This window comes from Macrosteles quadrilineatus, unplaced genomic scaffold, assembly GCF_028750875.1.
Source record: "Macrosteles quadrilineatus isolate MER2022 unplaced genomic scaffold, UCM_ALF_1.0 Scaffold_7__1_contigs__length_78375512, whole genome shotgun sequence".
Lineage (NCBI taxonomy): Eukaryota > Metazoa > Arthropoda > Insecta > Hemiptera > Cicadellidae > Macrosteles > Macrosteles quadrilineatus.
In genome coordinates, this window is record NW_026542600.1 from 25,555,382 (window position 1) to 25,575,841 (window position 20,460).

The 20,460-nt window shown below is 33.6% G+C and overlaps 1 protein-coding gene across 2 annotated transcripts in view; it reads left to right on the top strand.

Moving 5' to 3' along the window:
• Positions 1–20,105, top strand: part of LOC128998561 (PTB domain-containing engulfment adapter protein 1) — a 52,221-nt gene extending 32,116 nt beyond the window's left edge. For both annotated transcript variants that reach the window (XM_054424756.1, XM_054424755.1), the window contains exons 2-10: positions 2,048–2,123; positions 5,486–5,550; positions 6,108–6,469; positions 9,201–9,339; positions 12,380–12,524; positions 13,807–13,927; positions 15,679–15,854; positions 17,026–17,234; positions 18,750–20,105. In XM_054424756.1, the coding sequence (XP_054280731.1) occupies positions 2,066–2,123; positions 5,486–5,550; positions 6,108–6,469; positions 9,201–9,339; positions 12,380–12,524; positions 13,807–13,927; positions 15,679–15,854; positions 17,026–17,234; positions 18,750–18,824 (1,350 nt within the window). In that variant the 5' untranslated portion in view covers positions 2,048–2,065 and the 3' untranslated portion in view covers positions 18,825–20,105. The remainder of the gene's footprint in view (positions 1–2,047; positions 2,124–5,485; positions 5,551–6,107; positions 6,470–9,200; positions 9,340–12,379; positions 12,525–13,806; positions 13,928–15,678; positions 15,855–17,025; positions 17,235–18,749) is intronic.
• Positions 20,106–20,460: the final 355 nt, after the last annotated feature.

Genomic DNA, 20,460 nt, shown 5'->3' on the forward strand with positions numbered 1-20,460 from the left:
ACCGGTAATGTGATAAGTACAAAAATGTCATCTTGAAAAAAAAAATGGCAGTATGTCTATAATAGTTTTAGAGATAGTTTTATGTCCCACCAGAGTTTAGTTCACGTGCATTCTAAGCATGTAATAGTGTAAGTACTCGATATGGCAGATTACAGTTGGTTCCATGTTTTGTTGTGGTTGAGCGGGGAGGCCACGTGAATGTGGAAGATGCAGTAGGTGACGTCTCCAGCTGGTACCGGTACCAAGGTCGGCTTGCACCGCGCACACCAACATACACACACACAGCAGCGCATGTACACTACCACAACACTCTCAGGCACTTGGCACTTGGCACTACTAGTAGGCACTTGGGGCTACAACCTTGACACTCCACCTTACTGACACACTCATTGCAAACTCAGTCATAGTTATGCCTCCAATCATCTAATAAAATATAAAAAATAACCCAATAAAAAATTAACCTACTAACTTACTTTGTAAAGTATACCTATTATGGTACTCTTAGGAACATCAGTCATAGTTATTCCTCCAAACATACTGGTAAAATGTAAATAAATAAATAATCATACAAATCGGCAAGCAAAGAATATTTTGGTTAGATGTATTAACACTTAATCATATTTTAAATGTTTAAAAAACAATAACACATGAACATAAACTCCACTGATAAAATTTACCATTTAACTCCTGCATTTTTCCTTTGTGTTATTGTTATTGTTATTGTTGTTGTTGTGTTATTTGTTATTTTTTGTTGTTTGTGTTGTTGGATTGTTGAAACATTTTTGTTATCGATTAAATTTTGTAAATTACCATGAGATGAATTCTCTTAAATTGTTAACACCCTAATGAAGATGATTACACATAATATAAAAATTGGTTGCACATAATATAGAAAACTTGCCAAAAACTATATTCTTATTGTGTTTGTTCAAATTCCACCAATCATCATTTAGTACTTAAACAATCTTTGGCCGAAAACATTTGGATTGAAATACTACAATAGTGTTTTTATAGAACGACCATGAAAACAGTTCCATACACACCTTCCAAACCACCCCTTCTAGGCAGGTGAATTTCAAATCCATTCGATATGTCAAATTTGTTATCATGTTTGTTATGCTTATAAAGTTATAAGCGTAAAGGGACATCTAATGGAATGAGTGTATACCAGCCCATTTGACAATTATTAGTAGGGAGGTCCTGTAGAATAGATATAAAATCTACGATACAGCAAACCTATATTTGAGTGAAGTTTCTTTATTGGTGTGCGACTAACTATAAACCTTTTTTAACCTCTAGACACAATTTCATCACAGCAGTTGGAATCTGGAACTTAACTTGTATGCAGTTTTGCTGCAGCTAGGGAGTTTCACGTTATGAAATATCGTTTATGACTTATAATGAGTAAAGTAATTGAAAAAAAGTCATCATCTAACTCATCTTTACATGGAGGAATATTATTTTTATGGAACTAAGACTTTACTGTAAAAATTATAAAAAAAAAAAAACAACTCCCACTGTGAATTTATGTGGAAATTCTGGAATTTATAAATAAAAAAAGAAACATGGAACAACTGCAAGTGCTAAACATTGAGGATTTCCCAACTCCTGACAATGGATGCTATCTAAGTCCTGCTAGGGAATGCCGCAGCCACTTGCGTAACTTGCAACTTGGATTGCAGGATTGCAGGTTCACGTGTGATTACTTGTGGTCACTAAATTGCTATTCAGCAACGTAATTTCTTTCACTTTTTGTAATGTTTACGTTAGTGTTCAACTGTCATTCATAGATTCCTCTGATACATCGGTGAGATATTTTGAGTTTATTACTGTAGGTCTCTTAGTTGCCATTAGCTGTATGGGCTATTAATTAACAGCTGTGTCTAAGCAATATGTCGGCCTTAGTCACAAACAAGACTACAAGATCGCACCACTCATACTACACTGATCTCAATTCATACTTGGCTTAAAATACCTACTTTGTATGGTCGCCACTTCAATTAAAAAAGTAAAAGTACCACTGTTTTAAAGGTACTTTCTGTTTCAGGGGTTCAAGAAGTCTGCCATGAGGAACTCCAACTTGCTAAAGTGGGGCCAAAACAACAAACATTTAGATAAATCTCGTAAGTTTATTTGATTAATTTTTATCTATATTCCTAATTCAGAAAGAACCTTTAAGGTCTCCAATTGTTTAAAAAACAGTAATTTATGTACATAAAAATTATAATTTAAACTTAGTTGCTTTAAAAATATCTTATTTTGGTGTTTCACCTCATTAATTTGTATCCTTAAAACTTGTACGCTATGTGAATATAGTGTATGCTACTTATTCTAGTAGACAAGATGTTTCTTTGCACTTTAAGTTATTTATTTGCGTTGTTCTTTGAAGAATTACTTGTTCTATCAAGTTCATATTTTGAATGGTTCTCAAAGTGCATTTTTACTTTATTGGACCTCACAAAGACTAATTTATGAAGACTCGGCTTTGACTATGACGATGACGTTAACTTAACATGACGTTTAAAAAGACTTATTCACCTAAAAAAAGTATAGCAAATCCTAACGCATACTGGATTTCAATCTGCCATTTAATCAACTACATTTGAAATGTTTTCAAGCAAGGCAAAAAGTATTTGAATAATTTCTTTACCTTTAAGCTTCTAAAGATTAAAAATGAATGTTTATTTCACCATATATTTGCTATTCACTTCTTCATCTCTAAGACCTCTATCGCTAAGTTTCAGTCCACGAAGCAACCCTTTTTTCTAGTCTTAGTTAAGACAGTTATTTCTTCTACCACGCCTTGTGTTAACATAATAAAAGACAAGCATTCTAAGTATATCTTCTCGAAAAAGATCTTCTACAGTATTTTTCAACAGATAACATTAGTCATTAAATCTGTTCAAGAGAAATAGCACCAACTTCCCAATCAATCCAATGCTTTGCTCAGGATTGATTTTCAATTTCAGTTACCCTAAAGTTGTCATGTTGAAAACTCATTTTAATGAGCACATGAATTTTCTTGATGACTAGTTGAAATTTAGCAAGAATTATTTGACTAAACATCTGTTTCATTTTGCTTCCACAAACTTGATAGAAATGCGTGATGTGTTTCTCCTTCGCAGTTTCAAGACCTGTTGTACAGTCTGTTGACAGAGCCTTGCAAAGTCATTGTAGGCATGTGTAATTGATGAGTACGCCTTTGTGCCCCGGAGTACAAAGAACACATTATAATAGGTGTCATGATGAACCTGGGATTGGCCACTTGAACCAATTGGGAGTCAAGGTCTGTGATTGGGAGGTGCTCTACTTCTTCTTCTAGGTCTCAAACTTGGTTTCAAGATACATGTTATGATGTAGAAATTCAAAAATGTTAAGTTCAGTAAAAATTCTTTTAACAGTCACCTGTGGGATCGAAACTTACGATAAATAACTGAAATTCATTTATGAACCACTACAGTTTGGATAATCCAAGAATTTTGTAAATGCCACAGAGTACACATGAAATACACCTAGGCCTCGTATAATTTTAATTAAATACATGCTAATATATACACCGTGTATTATTTAAAAACTGCACAGTAGAAACCTGAAGTAAAAAATAGTGAATTATGGATTTTTGAGGTGACAGGTAAAAGAGATTGACTGTTAAGAGTGACGGTTAAACACTTGAATGACAATTTTATAAATATGTACAGATAACCAAATTGGGAGGAATAACTTGAGTGCAAGAGTATATGAGAAAATGATGATTTCCCCTAAGTAAAATAGAACTGCTATAAATACTAAATTCAAATATAATCCATCAGTGAAAAATATTAACTATCACCTTCTGAAGGGCTAAAAAAAAAAAGTATAGCCATGGACAGCACATCACTACTCTCCCATGGCTGTTATCAACTTTTGTTTCAAAGGTATTATTATATCTGAAGCATCTTTGAAACAAAATTCTGTTAGTATTTAATCAAGTTTTTTTGCAACTAAAACCTTAATTTGTAAATTATATCCTTGAAGTAGTTACCTGTATTGGGTATGCAGATTTGTTTATTCCAAGTGTGTAGCTATGGACGAGTGAGCTATGTTGATATTTTATGGGTTAATTATTGGGTTATTTTTTCCCCTAACAAAGCACGATGAATCATTTACCCGGATATTTTACCCTGAATCGGTTAGGATTTGTTTGACAAACCATTTTAACCTGAGTTAAAAAGTTACGTTCAATGTCTAATTTCGTAACCCTTCAAGGTAGTGTTATAGGAGTGTATTTAATGGCGGCATTTCATGGAATGGTAGCTATTTGCTGCATCTTAAACTAAACACTTAATGAATAAACTTAATGGATTAATGCTTGCCCAATAGGTAAGAAGTATGCATTCTTATCCCAAACACTTTTGAGATAAACTTGTGTAAAGCCATGGCCACAACCATATTAATACCTCAGTACAATAACCCTAAGCGTTTTCATGGTCCTCCAAGCTAGTTATCTAAGTGCTAAGTCATCAGAGGGACTAGAGTTTAACAAAGGTAATTTGATTGCCATATTTTCATTATGAGATAAATTACCACCACCTCATCCTCCGCTCATCATGATCTCAGCATCGTGCTAAGATTTTATAATTAGTTAATCATTATCCTTTTCATTTTTGACCATACATCTTTTTGTAAAATGAATATGTTTATTCTTTTACTTAGGACACAAATAGTTCAACTTGATGTTCAGTTTGCTGGTTGTTTAAAATACAGTTTAATAGGTACATATTTTAAATTGTTTGGTTTGGAAAATTGTTGTAGGACGATGAATCATAACTGAAAACTCTAAGATACTTGCTATTTAGGACGAAAAAATCTGTACTCTATTGATTATCTAATCCTCCCTGCAAATAATTGGGTATTGTGAAATCAAATACTAATTAATAGTTAGTAATTACGTGTGGTGTGACTAGGTACAATAGCATATACATCGACACAACCTCTTTTGCCGCCCCTGTCTGTAATGCCCCATGCATTCATTTCACACCTGCACTTGAATGTACTTTCTTTTAAGGTTGTAGTCCTGCATACTACTGTTTATGCCTCATAACTAAAGACCTCTATTCTTTAGACGTCTAAACTTTCCTCTCATGTTTTTGATTTCTTGCATGGCAAGAATGGGTTTTATTATTTTCAGTGTTATCAGATTTTGCCCTGATTAGTCTAGGTTTGACTATTGAGACATCGAGGAGACTCTACTGTATCTTATAATTTAATATTAAATCATTTTGTGGTTTGATACTAGTTTTGTTTCATAATTCTTCTTATTATTTTGTCTATTATTATTTGAAATAATTTATTACCTTAGTTAAGTTAGTTGGTATTTAGAGGTTTAGGTAAATCCCAAATATTTTTGAGGTTTTCAGAGAACCATTAAATTTCTGTTTATTTTTTTGAATGATCAGCTCCTCAAATTTCTAAAAATAGATTTTAACCATAAAATGTTCTTTTTTAGAAAACCGCAACTGGATTCACCAACCAGAAGTTCTGCAGAAGGGGCACATTGCTTATCTAGTCAAGGTAATCTTTCCCCTATAAATTTCCATTCTCTTTTATTACAGGGATTAGTATTTTCATACCAGTATTATTTTAGATTTTGTATCAAACTTCTAATATTCTAAAAAAATCTGACTCAATCAGTTTTGTGTATAGTTAGCAGTATTTTTGTGTTTTGTTTTTCACCTGACTAAATATCATTATATATTTTGTTGGGGTGCTATTCAAAGTACAGTGGGAACTAGATAAAGTACCGGTAATGATTAAGTATTCAGTCTCTCTTTATTTAAAGGTAAAGAATCTAACATATGACTTTGCATCATAAAAAATATCTGAGATTAACTCTGTTATACATTTTATGAAGTAAATAGTTAATCGCTACTGTGTAACGCATAAAAATTGATTTCCTGCTATGATGTGCCAAGGAGTTTGGATAAATTATAGAAAATCATAAATAGATTAAAATATTCATAATCTTTCCTTAAGCAGTGTCATTTGCTCATTTATACGCTACAAGAGTAAACAAATATTGTCGGTTTCAGTTTTAGCCCCTTAGGTCAATATATTTTTCTTTTTTTCAGTTTTTGGGCAACACTGAAGTCGACCAGCCAAAAGGAATCGAAGTTGTGAAGGAAGGAATTAGAAAACTTAAATTCAACCATCAGCTTCGTAAATCAGAAGGTTCCAAAATTCCAAAAGTTGAACTAACGATTAGTATAGATGGTGTTGCGATACAGGAGCCCAAAACCAAACGCATTCTTCACCAGTACCCTCTTCACCGTATCTCCTACTGCGCAGATGACAAGGGCGAAAAGAAGTTCTTCAGCTTCATTGCAAAAGAGTCAGGCGACAACGAACAGCACTCCTGCTTCGTCTTTGTCAGTAAGAACCTTGCGGAAGAAATAACACTCACTATTGGACAGGCTTTCGATCTGGCTTACAAGTAAGTAACTTACATTTACTCATATTACAGTATAATTCTAAACTCACCGTAATCTATGGACTTTCAAAGTCAAAAAGACCCCAAAGCCAGTTTGTGATAGGAAGCACAAAAATACATTTAACCGATGTCTATACCAGGATGGAATGTTCCGATAAAATGAATTAACGGCAGGTTAGAATCGAAGTAATAATGTACATTATTGTTGAAATGATTTTCTAACTCCAAATTTGAAACACTATCCAGGTGATTCCATTCACATTTGACTGGCTGAATGACCTCAAAGTCATTAGATAAAGATTAGCAAAGACTTAAGAGAAGCACATCAGTGATTTCTTAAACGTTTTGTTATTTTTTTAAAGCATGAATTATAACCAAACATAACCATCCTAAGTATTATCATAAAAAAATATGAAAAAATCTCTGATTATAATAATTTTAGCTTTAATAATTATTGATGATCTCATATTCTAATTTATGTTAACCGTGTGAATGATTGGGATTAATAGTTGAAATAATATGATAACATACACATTTCATATTTACAATAAATTATCTTCCAGCTGTACAAATGTGAACTATAAAAAAGAGTGAATCAAAAGCTGTTAAATTTGCCCTTAACAATAAGAGATTAACATAGAGTCCAATGTTTTCCCCCTTGTACTGTATTTTGTAATTTGCTAGTGTACTGTGAATGACTTGCAACGAACATATGTTAGAAGTCTTTTGTTTAATGTTTCCTTGTTATTTTATAAAACCTACTTGGCTACTTAGCTACCCATAAGACTAATGTTAATTTTTTTAATTTTCAAATGAGTTGTGTAACCAATTAAGTTTTTAGACCTACAAGTTCCTAGATCCAAGATTTAGTCAAAATCCTTCTGCTAGATTTAAAGATAAATTTTACAAACAGACATATCTCGTATTCGAGTGTAGGATTTGTTACTAGTATGGACAATGGTTAAATGTTTGTATGATCTTCCTATAACAATCTGTTTAGTTTACCTTTTCTTCAACCATGGGGTCTTTTTGACTAAGAGTATTTAAATTCCTGCTCATGAAGATTAGATTAGTTTTACTTTTTGTACTGTCTATATTAACATTTGTGAGAGCATTAGGCTAAAAGTCATGGTTATGAGAATAACACAGGTTATATTAGTTCACTTAGTTCACTAGTTAGCTATATTATGTTTACCGTACATTTTACCACTTTAACAGAAACATACTTCCATTCATACTTTCCACACTTACTTTTTCTTTGGATACTTGCCTCAAATCAACAAAACACTAATTTTCTTCCCTAAAGATTTTATAGCTCGATTGTAGTTTGTTTTCAGGTTGTTAAACTCACCTTTGTTCCACTTTCAAACTTATTTACAATATGTCTCTTTATGTGTCACAGTCAACGCAGTAATGAAGAATTGATTTTTAAGTAGGGGATCACTAGCTTTGATGTTGGTACAAAGAATTAATTCAGAGGGCATCATTCCATGTCATGGCACAGTCATGGCTGATACTGTATTGTGTTTAAAGCTTGAGACTTTTGTCAAAGAAGCTCAGGTTCGAATCCAACCAAATACCAAAGACTTAAGCTATGTGGTAATGTTAAACCTTTGTGGTTTGGAGCCTGTTTCAAGCTATAGGTCCACCATCAGGAAACAACAAAGGGTAGATAGTTGTGTTAGGCGAGGAGAACTTTCCCTGGACTCGAAAACTCTTCATAATATGATAAATAAATCCATATGATAGTGATAACGACACAATACCATCTAATTGCCTATCCAATTTTACCAGTGGCGGCTAGCCCATAAGGACTCTCGGACGCCGCCCTCCCAACATTACATAAATAAATTACATTGTAATATTCTTCAGTTAAATTAAATTAAAATTACTTTAACGAGTACTTAAAATAATATACAGCTTAAATATATCAAACATTGGATAATTAAATTCACTTAAGACTTATTTTTGAATTCTCTAAAGCCTAACGTGAATGATGTTAGGCTTTCGTTTATATATTAAAATATGGAGATCCCTCCCACCATCTATGAACACCAGCCGCTACTGAATTTTATAACAGCTATTTTTCTGAAAAGAGTGAAAAGTTTTAACACTGGTTGATATCAAAATCCACAGTAACCATTACTGGCCAGACCTATTAGCACATTAGTCACACCTATCATTGCCACAGGTATGTACAACACAGGCTTAGTTAGTTGTGCAATCAACTACAGAACCATGACAGCAATGTCACAGGTTCATGTTCTGGTGCTGCCTCTAACAATTGATCTGTTCAGTACATTATATTCTCTTTATTCTTCTTCTTTACCACCTTACTTTTTGCTCTGCTTGATACACTCAACGCACCAGCTCAAGATTACTGATGACAATGTAAGGTTAAAATATGCCACTAAACCCATTAAAAAATATGTTTTTCTGTTAAGCATTCAGTAAGTATATTTTTGTTTTAGTTGTATTTATAAACATTTCTCTAAAATGGTATAAATATCTGCTTATGGTCATCATTAGATTGTACTTGAAACCTGTTTTATGCACAATAGTGGTGCAATGCTCAGACGTCTAACATTTGTCACTTTCTGCTCAAGACTTTAGTTTTAATGTTTTTATCAGCAGAGAGAAATTTATGGATTATCATCAGCAGGTATTTACACATTTTTTCAATATTTATCGGTTATCTGGATGCTATAATAAAATTGTACACATATCTGCAAAGGAGATTCCTGGAGACCTCAGGACGAGATTTGGAAGTTCAAAGAAGACTTATCATACTGCAGCAAAACGTCAAGAGATTGGAAGCTGAAAACACTGTTCTGCGACAGAGACTCAAAGAATTTGCCAATGGACAAATACAGGTATTTTAAACCACTGCCGAGTTTAAACAAATCAAGTTTGAGTTTACAGACATAATTGTACCAGTTAAATTTGATGTCTACTACAAAAGTATGTTTTATTTTAATAAAACACTCGACCCTTCATCAGAGAATATTGGTAGATTTGTAGTCAAGCTAGTACGTATTAAAATTTGTTCAACCTTTCCTCGTAAAATGACTCATAAATTAGTTGAATCATAATTTGTTTAGATTCTAATTCTTATTTTATTAATTTTCCTGTATCTTCTATAAGGATAGAAGAGGATGTTTGTTTGTATATATTTTTGGCGGTGATAAACCCAGACACCGCTGGACCGATGGCCACGAAACTTGCTACATACATATGTACAATTTCATGGAATAGGTTTATATACCATCAATTTTGTGATAACGTTCAGGGCCTAGCCCTTAGACCATCTTAAAGGTACCCATGTGAGGGATTTTGGAAGAATATTAAAAAAGAAAAAGAGTATTATTGACAGCTGTTTCAAATCAACCAACAAGTTGAATTCTATGATGTTCGATAGCATTAAAAAGTAAAAAAAATTACCAAAAGGTTGCAGCACTGTTTTTTTTTGTTTTGCTTTGCCTGTTGCAAAGCACGGGTACGGTAGCTGGACGGAATAAAACCTGTAACTTCATAAAAACATTAAACAATTTCCAATCATAAACCTTTTTTTTAGTTCTTGCTCTTACCACTAGCCAACCTAAAGTAAAATACCTAGTAATAGATTTTGTTAAAAATTAATACAGGGTGAAATTAAAGCAAGCATGATAACCCGATTTCCAACAGATTTTGATCATGATTGATAAAAAAAAAAATAAAATCATGACAGCTGAATCAGATATTATGTTTAAATGTTTGCCCCTGTCAAAACAAACTTTTCTATTTATTATTTATCTTTCTAGATATATTAACTTAAATTTAATCCTTATTAACTGAGATAAAACAGTAGTGACTTGGTAAAAAACATTACGATTTTGTTCCTGAGAGAGTAGTTCGAAGCTTTTGGTAGAAAGGCAGTTAATATTTCAAACAAAGAATTTCTTCCTTAGTTTGACTTCAGTAGTCCCATATGTCTAATTAGCTATAGGCGATTAGGCTATTGAGAATGAATTCAATCCTTAATAACTGTTACTAACAGAAAAATCACGTAAAAGGTCATGTTAGCCCATAGTGAAGTCACAACTTCAGCCAGTTCATAATAAAACTGAAAAGTATGTTGGGGGAAGCCGACGTGCAACAGCTAGTACTAGAATAAAAATTGACAATTTTCAAATAAGGATTGAGTAAGGTAAAGAGTAGCAAAATGTGTGATCTGATAGGAATTGATAAATAATCCACCCATCCATTCAAGAGTCCTCACAAAAGTTCAGTAGTCAAGCCATTTTTTTAGTGTGTGTTTCCTTTCAACTTTGCCATAGAGAGGTTAACCATCCACAATCAGGTTGCTTATTAGAGTTATTAGATAACATTCTGACCAGGCAGAAATGCTTTGGACCACCCATCAGACCTAATGACTGACATTACTAGATACTTAAATATATAGGTGCTAGTATAGGCGTGTGACCTGGTAACGACGCCTAGTAAAAGCTAGTATTCTTGAAGAATACTTTTGTTGGATTAAATAACAACATTGCAATGCCTAAGGATTAATTAAGTACAGTTGTTTTGTGGGACCGAAATCTGTGGCAACGGCGTTTCCACTCTACTTTTTCCAAAATCCTATATTTTAATACTTAAGTTCTTACCAAGATCATGAGCGTTTCCGCACTGAAAAATTTACGACCATACCACTGCTTAAGTAGAGTCAAAGCAATGACATATCGTTTTTTTTTTTACTCTAAGGGATCAAATTATTGAATAAGGAAAAGGTGTTAACTATTCTGCTTTAGTTTAGGTTACAACAATGAATACAAACCCTTTAAGAAGCGAAATGCTTATGGAGAATAGTCAGACTAGAAATTTGTTGCCGAAATGAGCGCCGGCTAGGATCACTAGGATCGCTCGCACTTCTTCAAGCCTCCGAAGAAACCCCTAAAAGGGACGAAATATCAGTTTAATGTGTTACTTTAATGTGTTCTATTAACCTCCTGGGACTTTTTATTCAAGTGAGTTAGTTGTGTATCCTTCCTTTCTCCTTAACAAATTATTTTTAATTAATTCTACTGTGACGTGATCAGTGGTGGTCCCACTTGGAACCACCACTGATCACGTCTCAGTAAAATTAATTAAAAATGGTTTGGATATATACGTTTAATTTAAACATACGTTTTGACATTAAAGCGTAACGGAGGTTTTTGGACACCGCTCTAGACGTTAAAATGGCTTTAAAAAGTCTACAAATGGCTTTAATCCAGGAGAGGATCCACGGACCCCCCTCCTGATGTGGAACACCCCCGGTAGCTCCCCTTCTTACAATGTTCTAGAACTGCCACTGGCCGTAATATTTAGTTTTTACAATTATTGAACACATTTTTTCATTCTTCACCTAACTAATTGTAATTATGAAGTGATAACACATTAAATTATGGTACTATAAAAAATTAAGCCATTGCCTGTTTATTAGCAAAAATCAAACTATGAATGTTATTGAAGTTATTATTTTATCAAGTTACCATGTAATAAACAAGTAGGGTCTTTAAAAGCTGTGAATGTATCTTATGAATAGGTTTAGGTTAAAGAGTCTTTGCAAACACTTTTCTTACTTTCACATCAGTAAGAGAGCTGCTCTAAGAGGAAAGTCAATGGCTTGGTTTTTAAATCTTAACAAAATTAGTCCATCTCTATGATTCTATAAATTTTTTATAAAAACATGAATAGGTACCTCAATAAATAGCCTTGTTTTGAAAGACCTCCTAAAACTATTTTGTGCTATAAACGCTTGTGAAACAGTTTTTTCTCAACCTCAATAGTTTTGTGTAGTTTGTAACGGTTTTTAATAAAAAAACGTAAGTATTCTTATTCTGTGATTTTTTTTTCTGATTCTTCCCTAATTAATTGGGTATGTTTTTTTTCCAGAACGTAGATGAATATTGCAGGTACAACAGTATATCGGACATTACAGAAGTTCGTACAAACAACAACAACAACTCTCTACCGACCTTGGAGTCCAACAACAGCCCTAATGGAACCACATCCAACGGCACATCTTCACAGACCAATGGTAACCAAACCATCCAATACTGTTAAACTAGATCATCGCTGATAGGTATACTAGTCAAAACCAATGATGGTACAACAGTTTGCGACTAACAGTTTTACAGTTGTATTTTTTGCTTGCTATTTAAATGCTTGCTGCTTCTTCAAAATGTTAGTCTTTCCAGGATGCAGGAACTATTTCACAGATTGTGGTGAAATATTTCAAACTCTTTTCAGGGCAATAACAAAGCCCTTCTGCAATCCTTTAGTATTGTCAAGAGTGTCTTGAATCAGGTCATCAATGACTTACTTGACTAATCTCCTTTTGCTCCTAAGTGGGCTATGGGGCCTTGATAAAATGGCCTCATGGGTTTCCGTCAACTGATCTTACTTTGGCTTCTCTTCAACTATTTCTCTATTATTCCTCTACTTAGGTTTTTTGGTCTTTCTATCGCTGTGGTGTAAGTTCAAAGCCTGCCACGCTATATAGCTGTGTGGTCTCTTTGGTGTCCACAATACATTTCTATCTTTGTGTAGTGTCTGTTTTTGATAGAACTTGGTTAAAGATTCTCCTCAGCTCTTCACATACAACATTTTTTAACACTTTGCTGCCAGACTTTTAAAAATGTGACTTGAGGCCAATCTATTGGTATAGGCAGTGGCAGTTCCCAAGGGGAGCTATAGGGGTTAAAGCCCCCCCCCCCCCCTTATTGAACCTTGGAAAGATAAATGTAAAAATACATTTCATCCTCAAAACGTAACGGAGGTTTTTGGAAACAGTTCTAGACGTTAAAAATGGCTTTTGAAATCCACCAAACATCATTAAAAATACTAAGGGGAGGATGTGAGACACACTCTTGGTAGCCCCTCCCCCCTTGACAAATTCCTAGAACCGTCACAGAGTGTAGATTTGTTGTCTTTGCACGAACTGTTGCATATTTTCCAGGCTTCACTTTCTTAGTTTCTAGGCAAGTGAGAAATAAGGATTCTTTAAGTTATCTTTTAATTAAAATTATGCTGTGAAACTATGTGAATCTATTTAAAATCTTGTTAATTATACTGGTTAAACCTCTTTTTTAGTCATGTAGTAGTTAATGTTGTCCTTTAGTCATTGTGCAGCTTACTTTCATATCAAAAGTTTAATTTCTTTAAAAATAAAAAACCAAATAATAATAAAAAAAAGAGTTATATTGTAAATGTTTTTACCATTATAACTGGAAAGACACTTATGTAGTCTTCCAAATCATATAAGACTAAAATACTAATTTTCAGGTTTGTTTTCTCTTATTGTGCTGTTTTTGCTGCAGGATCAATGCTATTGCTAAACCTGAGCACCACAAGTCTCAACAATGGATCCAGTACTGTAGCACCTCCTGTACCTCCTAGGTCCTTCGAAGCTAAGCCGTTCCCAGAAAATGACCTCATTGGGTAGGTATAAGTGATAGTAGAAAAGATTTCATTATTAAAATCCTTAAACTTTCCATTAACGTTCAGTGGGTAGCATAACAATATCATGGAGTAGAAATAAGAATACCAACTTATCGAATAAAAACATGTTACAAAATGTTAAATCGACATAGCATACCACATACAAACAGACGGTGACTGACAAAACTCAACATAAAAGTGCAAACATTTTCAAATGATCTGACTTAAAACAGTCAAAGAGCTTCAACACACCTGAACAGTCAATGAACTCACATACCTCAACTTATTAAATCTTATAAATGGTGTTGTAACATTTATAAACATGAGGAGACTGTCAAACCTTATCTTGAAATAGTACATAAAGATTTTCAATTAATCTAACTTCCACAAGTAAGCTATATTAAATTATATATTCAAGGAATCGACTAAGTTTTTACACTTGAGTCTTGTATAGAAAGCAGCCAATACTTGTCACTTAACACTTCAACTAAACAAAGAAGCATGACAACTTCAGTATAAATAATTACTTGTCTTAAAAATTACAATTCAAGTAATACTTCAAGAATGTGTTCAATGACCCCTGGAAAGAAAAGTAAGAATGTAGCTGGATGAGATATGTTTTTTATCAAGATAAAGACTTTCCAGCATGGTCTGCAGTTATCGTCAGAAGGCAACAACAACCAAATTTCAACAGGCTTAACTTACTGACGGAAATAGATAAACATGAACTAATAAACCCATACTACTTCAAATGTTTGTAGCTACTAGCTCCTTCTTCAGTAGTAGAGTCCTTGAGGTTGTGGAAAGAGGAAGACAAATACACTGTTTAACTTAGTCTTTCAAAGGTTTATTGCAGACATTTTCCATCACGATGGTAAAAAAAACAATACACAACGTTTCAGGATCTGGAATCTGAAATTGTCCTCAGGTGAAAAAAAAACTTAACTAACACATTACAACTAACAATACACAAAACTAAGTTGGAATACACTACAGAGGGTAGCAGTAAAAAAATATGCACTGTATAGCAGTCAAGTCATGATAAAACATGCAAAAATTAACCAATCACAAAACACTATAGTCTATAAAAGGTGTAGTGTGAACAGCTCACACAATGGAACACTGTTGTTCAAACCCAAATTAGTTCATTCAAATAATCAGATACATGGCCTTGCTCAGAATATGAACACAAGTATAGGAAAAGGAGACAAAACATTATTGTTGAAAATCACCATTGATACAGTAGGCTTTAAATCCAGTAGACTTTACTGACCATAATGTTCCATACTAGGTTTAAGTTCCTATTACAATATAAATTTTCCATTTTTTGTTAGATAGTGAAAATGCACAGAAAGGTAAATGCAAAAAATTTATTCAATCATTTATGGCTTGGGTGTCTAGTGAGATATATGATGCCAACAGTTGCAGTACCCAACCCTCTCTTTGGTGTTTGTACATTTTATTAAAATACATCTCTCCATTATACCAACACATAAACTAAGGCCAATCATTCTTTTCCATATTATTGGGACAAATTACATACACACCTGATAATCACCTAACTTTTGGGAAGTTTTTGTTTGGAGCCTCTTCCTCTGTAGAAGTTATCTCTCAGCTGACGTAATGGACATGGAAATCAAAGGTTTTTGCTGAATATAAGTAGCATCATGAATAATTTGATTGTTTTCTTAATTGTTTATTTTTAATACCACTATATGTCTAACCTTATTCTTACGTTTTATGAATTTCAGGGATCTAGACACTGTGCCTACAGTAGGAACTAAACTAGAAGGACTCCTGATGGATGAACTTGAAGAAGATTTCAATCCCAGAGCTTGTGAAAACAACACAAACAATGGAACTCCAAGCTTCATAGTAAACAACAACAACGGAATCCTACTGCCACCTTCTTCTCCTCCCCCTCTATGTGAGTTTAAGAACAAACAAACAATCAAACAATTATTTATTTAACACAATAATATTAACTACATTGTATTTCATTTGAAATATTCATTCATGTTGGACATCCATTAGACAAATTAAAACTTGTGTTAAAGCCTATTATTTTGATCAACACTATCTAGAATAGACTCCTAGGCTCCCCCCCCCCTCCCCCAGCAACCGCTGTGTCTGACGTTAGGAAAATACGGCCCTAACCTGCTTTGAAGGCAAGTGAAGAGCGAGTTTACTTACTCTTAGAAGGGGCATTTCAGCCCATCGTGTTTGGTGTTTTCGCTGCCCATGAAGTGATGAAGGCGCACACATACTTTTAAGAGGTACGACAGAAAGTTTGTGGACCAAACACAGTTGGCACTGAGACAACATTTGCCAGTCTAACCACGGTTTAGTTACCTTCAATGCCTGAGTGCCCAGGCACCCAGCAAAGCGTAAGATCATTCTTCCTACCTCATTCCGACATAGGCCCCCCACACAAGCTTAGAGTAAAATTCATACAAGATAAGAGCTTTTATAGTTGCTTTACTACCAGTATATATATACTAATTCTCTTGTCTCTGATCTCTCTATTGAGATTTTCTTCCGTGCAAACCAAAATAGCGATGACCTCCGCTTGAAAAACGGTTGGGTGCACTCCCATAGTTCCTTCTCCCATTTCCAAAGTACACAGAGCCCTCTAGTCTGAACTTAAAACCAACGTTCTATATCACTTATAGAGATGGGCCTCTTTCCATGAAAGACTATTGTCATGTACTCATAGCTAAGAAAATTCCTCATTTTTATATGAAGCTAACAACTTCCCATGTTAAAAATATGAGAGACAATTTCTCAAGACAGCACTAAGCAAGATACTTTCCCCATTTTTCAAATTTGACATTTAAGATAAGAGAAGGGATTGGTTCTTGTATTTTGAACTTAAAATATACAATGACCGCCTAAATAAGTTTAAGATTTGTTAAGCACTCAAAATGACCTATGTAAATTTTAAATAAACTAATTTAATTTGTTATTATAATTTAGTAAATATATAGATTATAGATAAATGCTTTTAAAGTTAGCTTGTTAAAGGGCCTCAAAAAAGATGGAATTTTAATTGGTTTTTTTTGTAATGATGTATTTCACAAATCGCTTTTCCCTTCCAGTGGCGCCGCCTCCTAAGCCTGTCAACGCCAGACGCAGTGTGCCCAAGCAAGGGCCTCCAGCTGATGTATTTGGATCTTCACCATTCATGCCAAACAGCAACTCTGACCCGTTCGGAATGGGAGACTTTAATGCATCTGGGGCAGAGCCATCCCAAGTTGAGCTTGAAAATGCCATCGGACTACTAGACAGAAAAATACTAGAAATGAAGGTGAAGCTTAGAGAACACATTTTAGTTTCAGTATTCGGTAGTATAGTAGAGAGTCAATTATTAAAAACAATTGGTGAATCATTGTGTTCGGATAATTTATTTCTTTAGATAATAGGTTATTGACGGTAAATTGAGATACACAATTTTGACTTTTATAATATTTTAATTTACACGTGTTTACAGTACTTTTGACGAATTTTGATAGTTTCTCGAGATTGTAGCAACATTTATGATTATATCTTGAGCATATCTTGGTGACACCGGTGATTGTCTCCTGCAAAGGTGGTAACACTGTGATCATATCTTGCTTTCTCGGCGACACTGGTTATTCTTGGGATCACAACCACACTCTTGAGCATATCTTGCGATCTCAGCAACACCGGTTAACGGTGTTTCAGTTAAACTACGTTTTGGATGATTGGATGAACTTTTGATAATCGACACTCTACTGTAATGGTTATTTTAGCTCTTACAGCTTCAAAGGACAAGACAAGATATTGACAAGGACAATTATACACAAGGATAAGGACAAGGATATTTGACAAGGATATTGACAAGAATAACATTTCCAAACTTCCACTAAACAATGAATCATTGAATATCTTTATAACTTATGAAAAATGGTTGAAAGCAATACCTCACACTTGCCACCACCTGTGTATGCAATTACTGTGCGTGGGATTTGGGTTTACCAGTTTTATCAATGCAGTAGATACGTTGGGTCTGAGTTAGTATGGAAAAACTGTTCCAATTTTCATTGTAATGATAATTTTAATTGTGAATATGATTTAAATTATCTGAATTTCATGTCACCGATATGTATCTTATACTTACTGGTTCTCTTTGGAAAATTGTGTAGGCCTATAAAGTGTTTTTAGTTGTGATTTTTTTAAATCTTTAATATTTCAGACGATTACGATGATAGCGACAGTAAAAGTTTTGCTTAAAAATCAAACCCCTTAACAAATTATCGGTGAAATTCATTTTTAAAGAGAAAAGAATTTCCTTTGAGGAGCCCTCCCAGGACGAGATCCCTGGCAACCTATGTGTCCGTCTAAGAGAAATCCAGCCCTGATTTGGTAGGATAAATATAAAGCACTGTGGATACTCCCTTATCCTGAATGTTTGAGACGTTGGCAGCCCCAGATTACTGAGCATTGTCTATGAATAGCTTTTATTGCAATAACGACAGAAATACTGATGAAATAGAGAGTTAAATGCGCTTTTTATAGGTATCAGGCAACTTTCGTGTGTTATTTGGTTATCATCCAGTATGCTCGACTGGGCTGTTTGCCCACCTACTTTTCCGAACCTACCTAAATCGAGAAAACATTGTCTTCATAGCCCTACCAGGTCAATTAATCCTAATATACTTATGTTGAATTATTGTATTTTGCTTTAGTATTGGATACCAAATTAGCGGAATAATACTGTACAAAGAAAAGCCCTTATCAAATAATTAATTAATAATTATCTTGTGTTAAACCGTTACTTTATGTGGGCTTTATGTTATAGGATGGATTTAGCCGAGGACTTTCATTTGGGAATGAAGACTTTTCTTTGGAGAGTTTAGATCCCCTGAGGAAGTAGGTCCAACTATAAACCAGAGAATCTCTTCAAGTCCACACCTTCATACAAATCTCTGCGCAAGAATTATATGAAGGGCATGATGACCACTACATTTACTTGAAGAAATAATAATTTAACAGCATTATTTCATACATTCCAACTACTTTGTATTAGTGTGATTTAACTTAATAACGTATGGGTTAATTTTTTCTGCAAAAGACTACATGCATTTATGTTGAGTTATATATCACAGTGACTCTATGTGCTTAGTATTTTTTAGATAAGACTTAAATATTGTAGATAAATCCGGCTTGTAGCGAGCAAACTGTTCTAATATCTCTATGAAAGTTTATATGATATTTCTATATGCAGATATAACTTCTAACTGTTTGTTTGCTTGCAATCTATGACTTATCGCATTATTCTTTTTATTATATCTCCTAAAATTGTGCTTTGAGTAACTAAGAACTTGGACAACTACTGTGGTATAATTTAGATTTTAATATATTTTGTTAAGGTTTGCTGTTATGTCCTATACACAATATTACTCACATTCAAGCATAAGGCACTTGTGTAATGCACGTTACACTTTGTCTAATGTTAACATTACTCAAAGGTTTTTGAGCTTGATAAGTAATGTCAGACTTGTTGAGACTAGTTAAATATGTGGGACTGTGTTGTTATTATATCTCGGACATTCTTTATTTTCCAAACTTGTTATGTAGTATGTTAAGGACTCGGTTATGTAGATGAAATGTTCCCTTTCTACTGAACCGCACAAACATTGTATTGTCTGTTACTTGGTTTGTATATTGTACATTGTCTCGAGTTTAGAGTATAGAGGTGGTCAAATGGCATGCAAGGTATTAACATCACATGTCTCATTCAGCCTTGTATAAAATATACCAGTTGTATTTATGTGTATAAAAGAGTATTTTGAATTTTCTAACATAGAGAATATATTTTTATACTAGTTCTTAAAGCTTCTATTGGGAATACTAGTTAAGTGTAAGTAATGTGTAAATATGAAGAAACATAGCAAGCTGAGGCTGATTTTAATCGGCCACTAAATCTATATTTTATGAAAACAAGCTTTGTTTTATTGTTATATTAAATGGTTATAATTTTGTTTTATATTTATATATATTGAAAGATTGTATTTTATATAAGTATTCTTTTAAAGACAACCAAATAATAATAATAATAATAATATACTGCTACTTCAATGTAGTACAGTAAATGTCCATATCAATTGTCTATTATTCTTGTAAATTTTGAATTAAAAAGATATATTTATATGTATATCTTACTTTTTTTTAAATTTTAACCTGCTTACTTGCTACATGTGTTTACACTTTGATGCATATCGAAAGAATGTTTTATGAAAATCAAATACTTAAAATAAAAGCCTCCATGATTTTTTATACTGGATTACTGTGGCAATTGTAAATATAGTTTGATTGTGCAATAGAACCCCCAATGGTATAATAATACAACAGAACTCCCAATAGTATGATAATACAACAGAACTCCCAATGGTATAATAATACAATTAACAGAACCCCTAGTGGTTTGATAATAAAACAGGACCCCCAATGGTATGATAATACAACAGAACTCCCAACGGTTTGAAAATACAACAGGACCCCCAATGGTA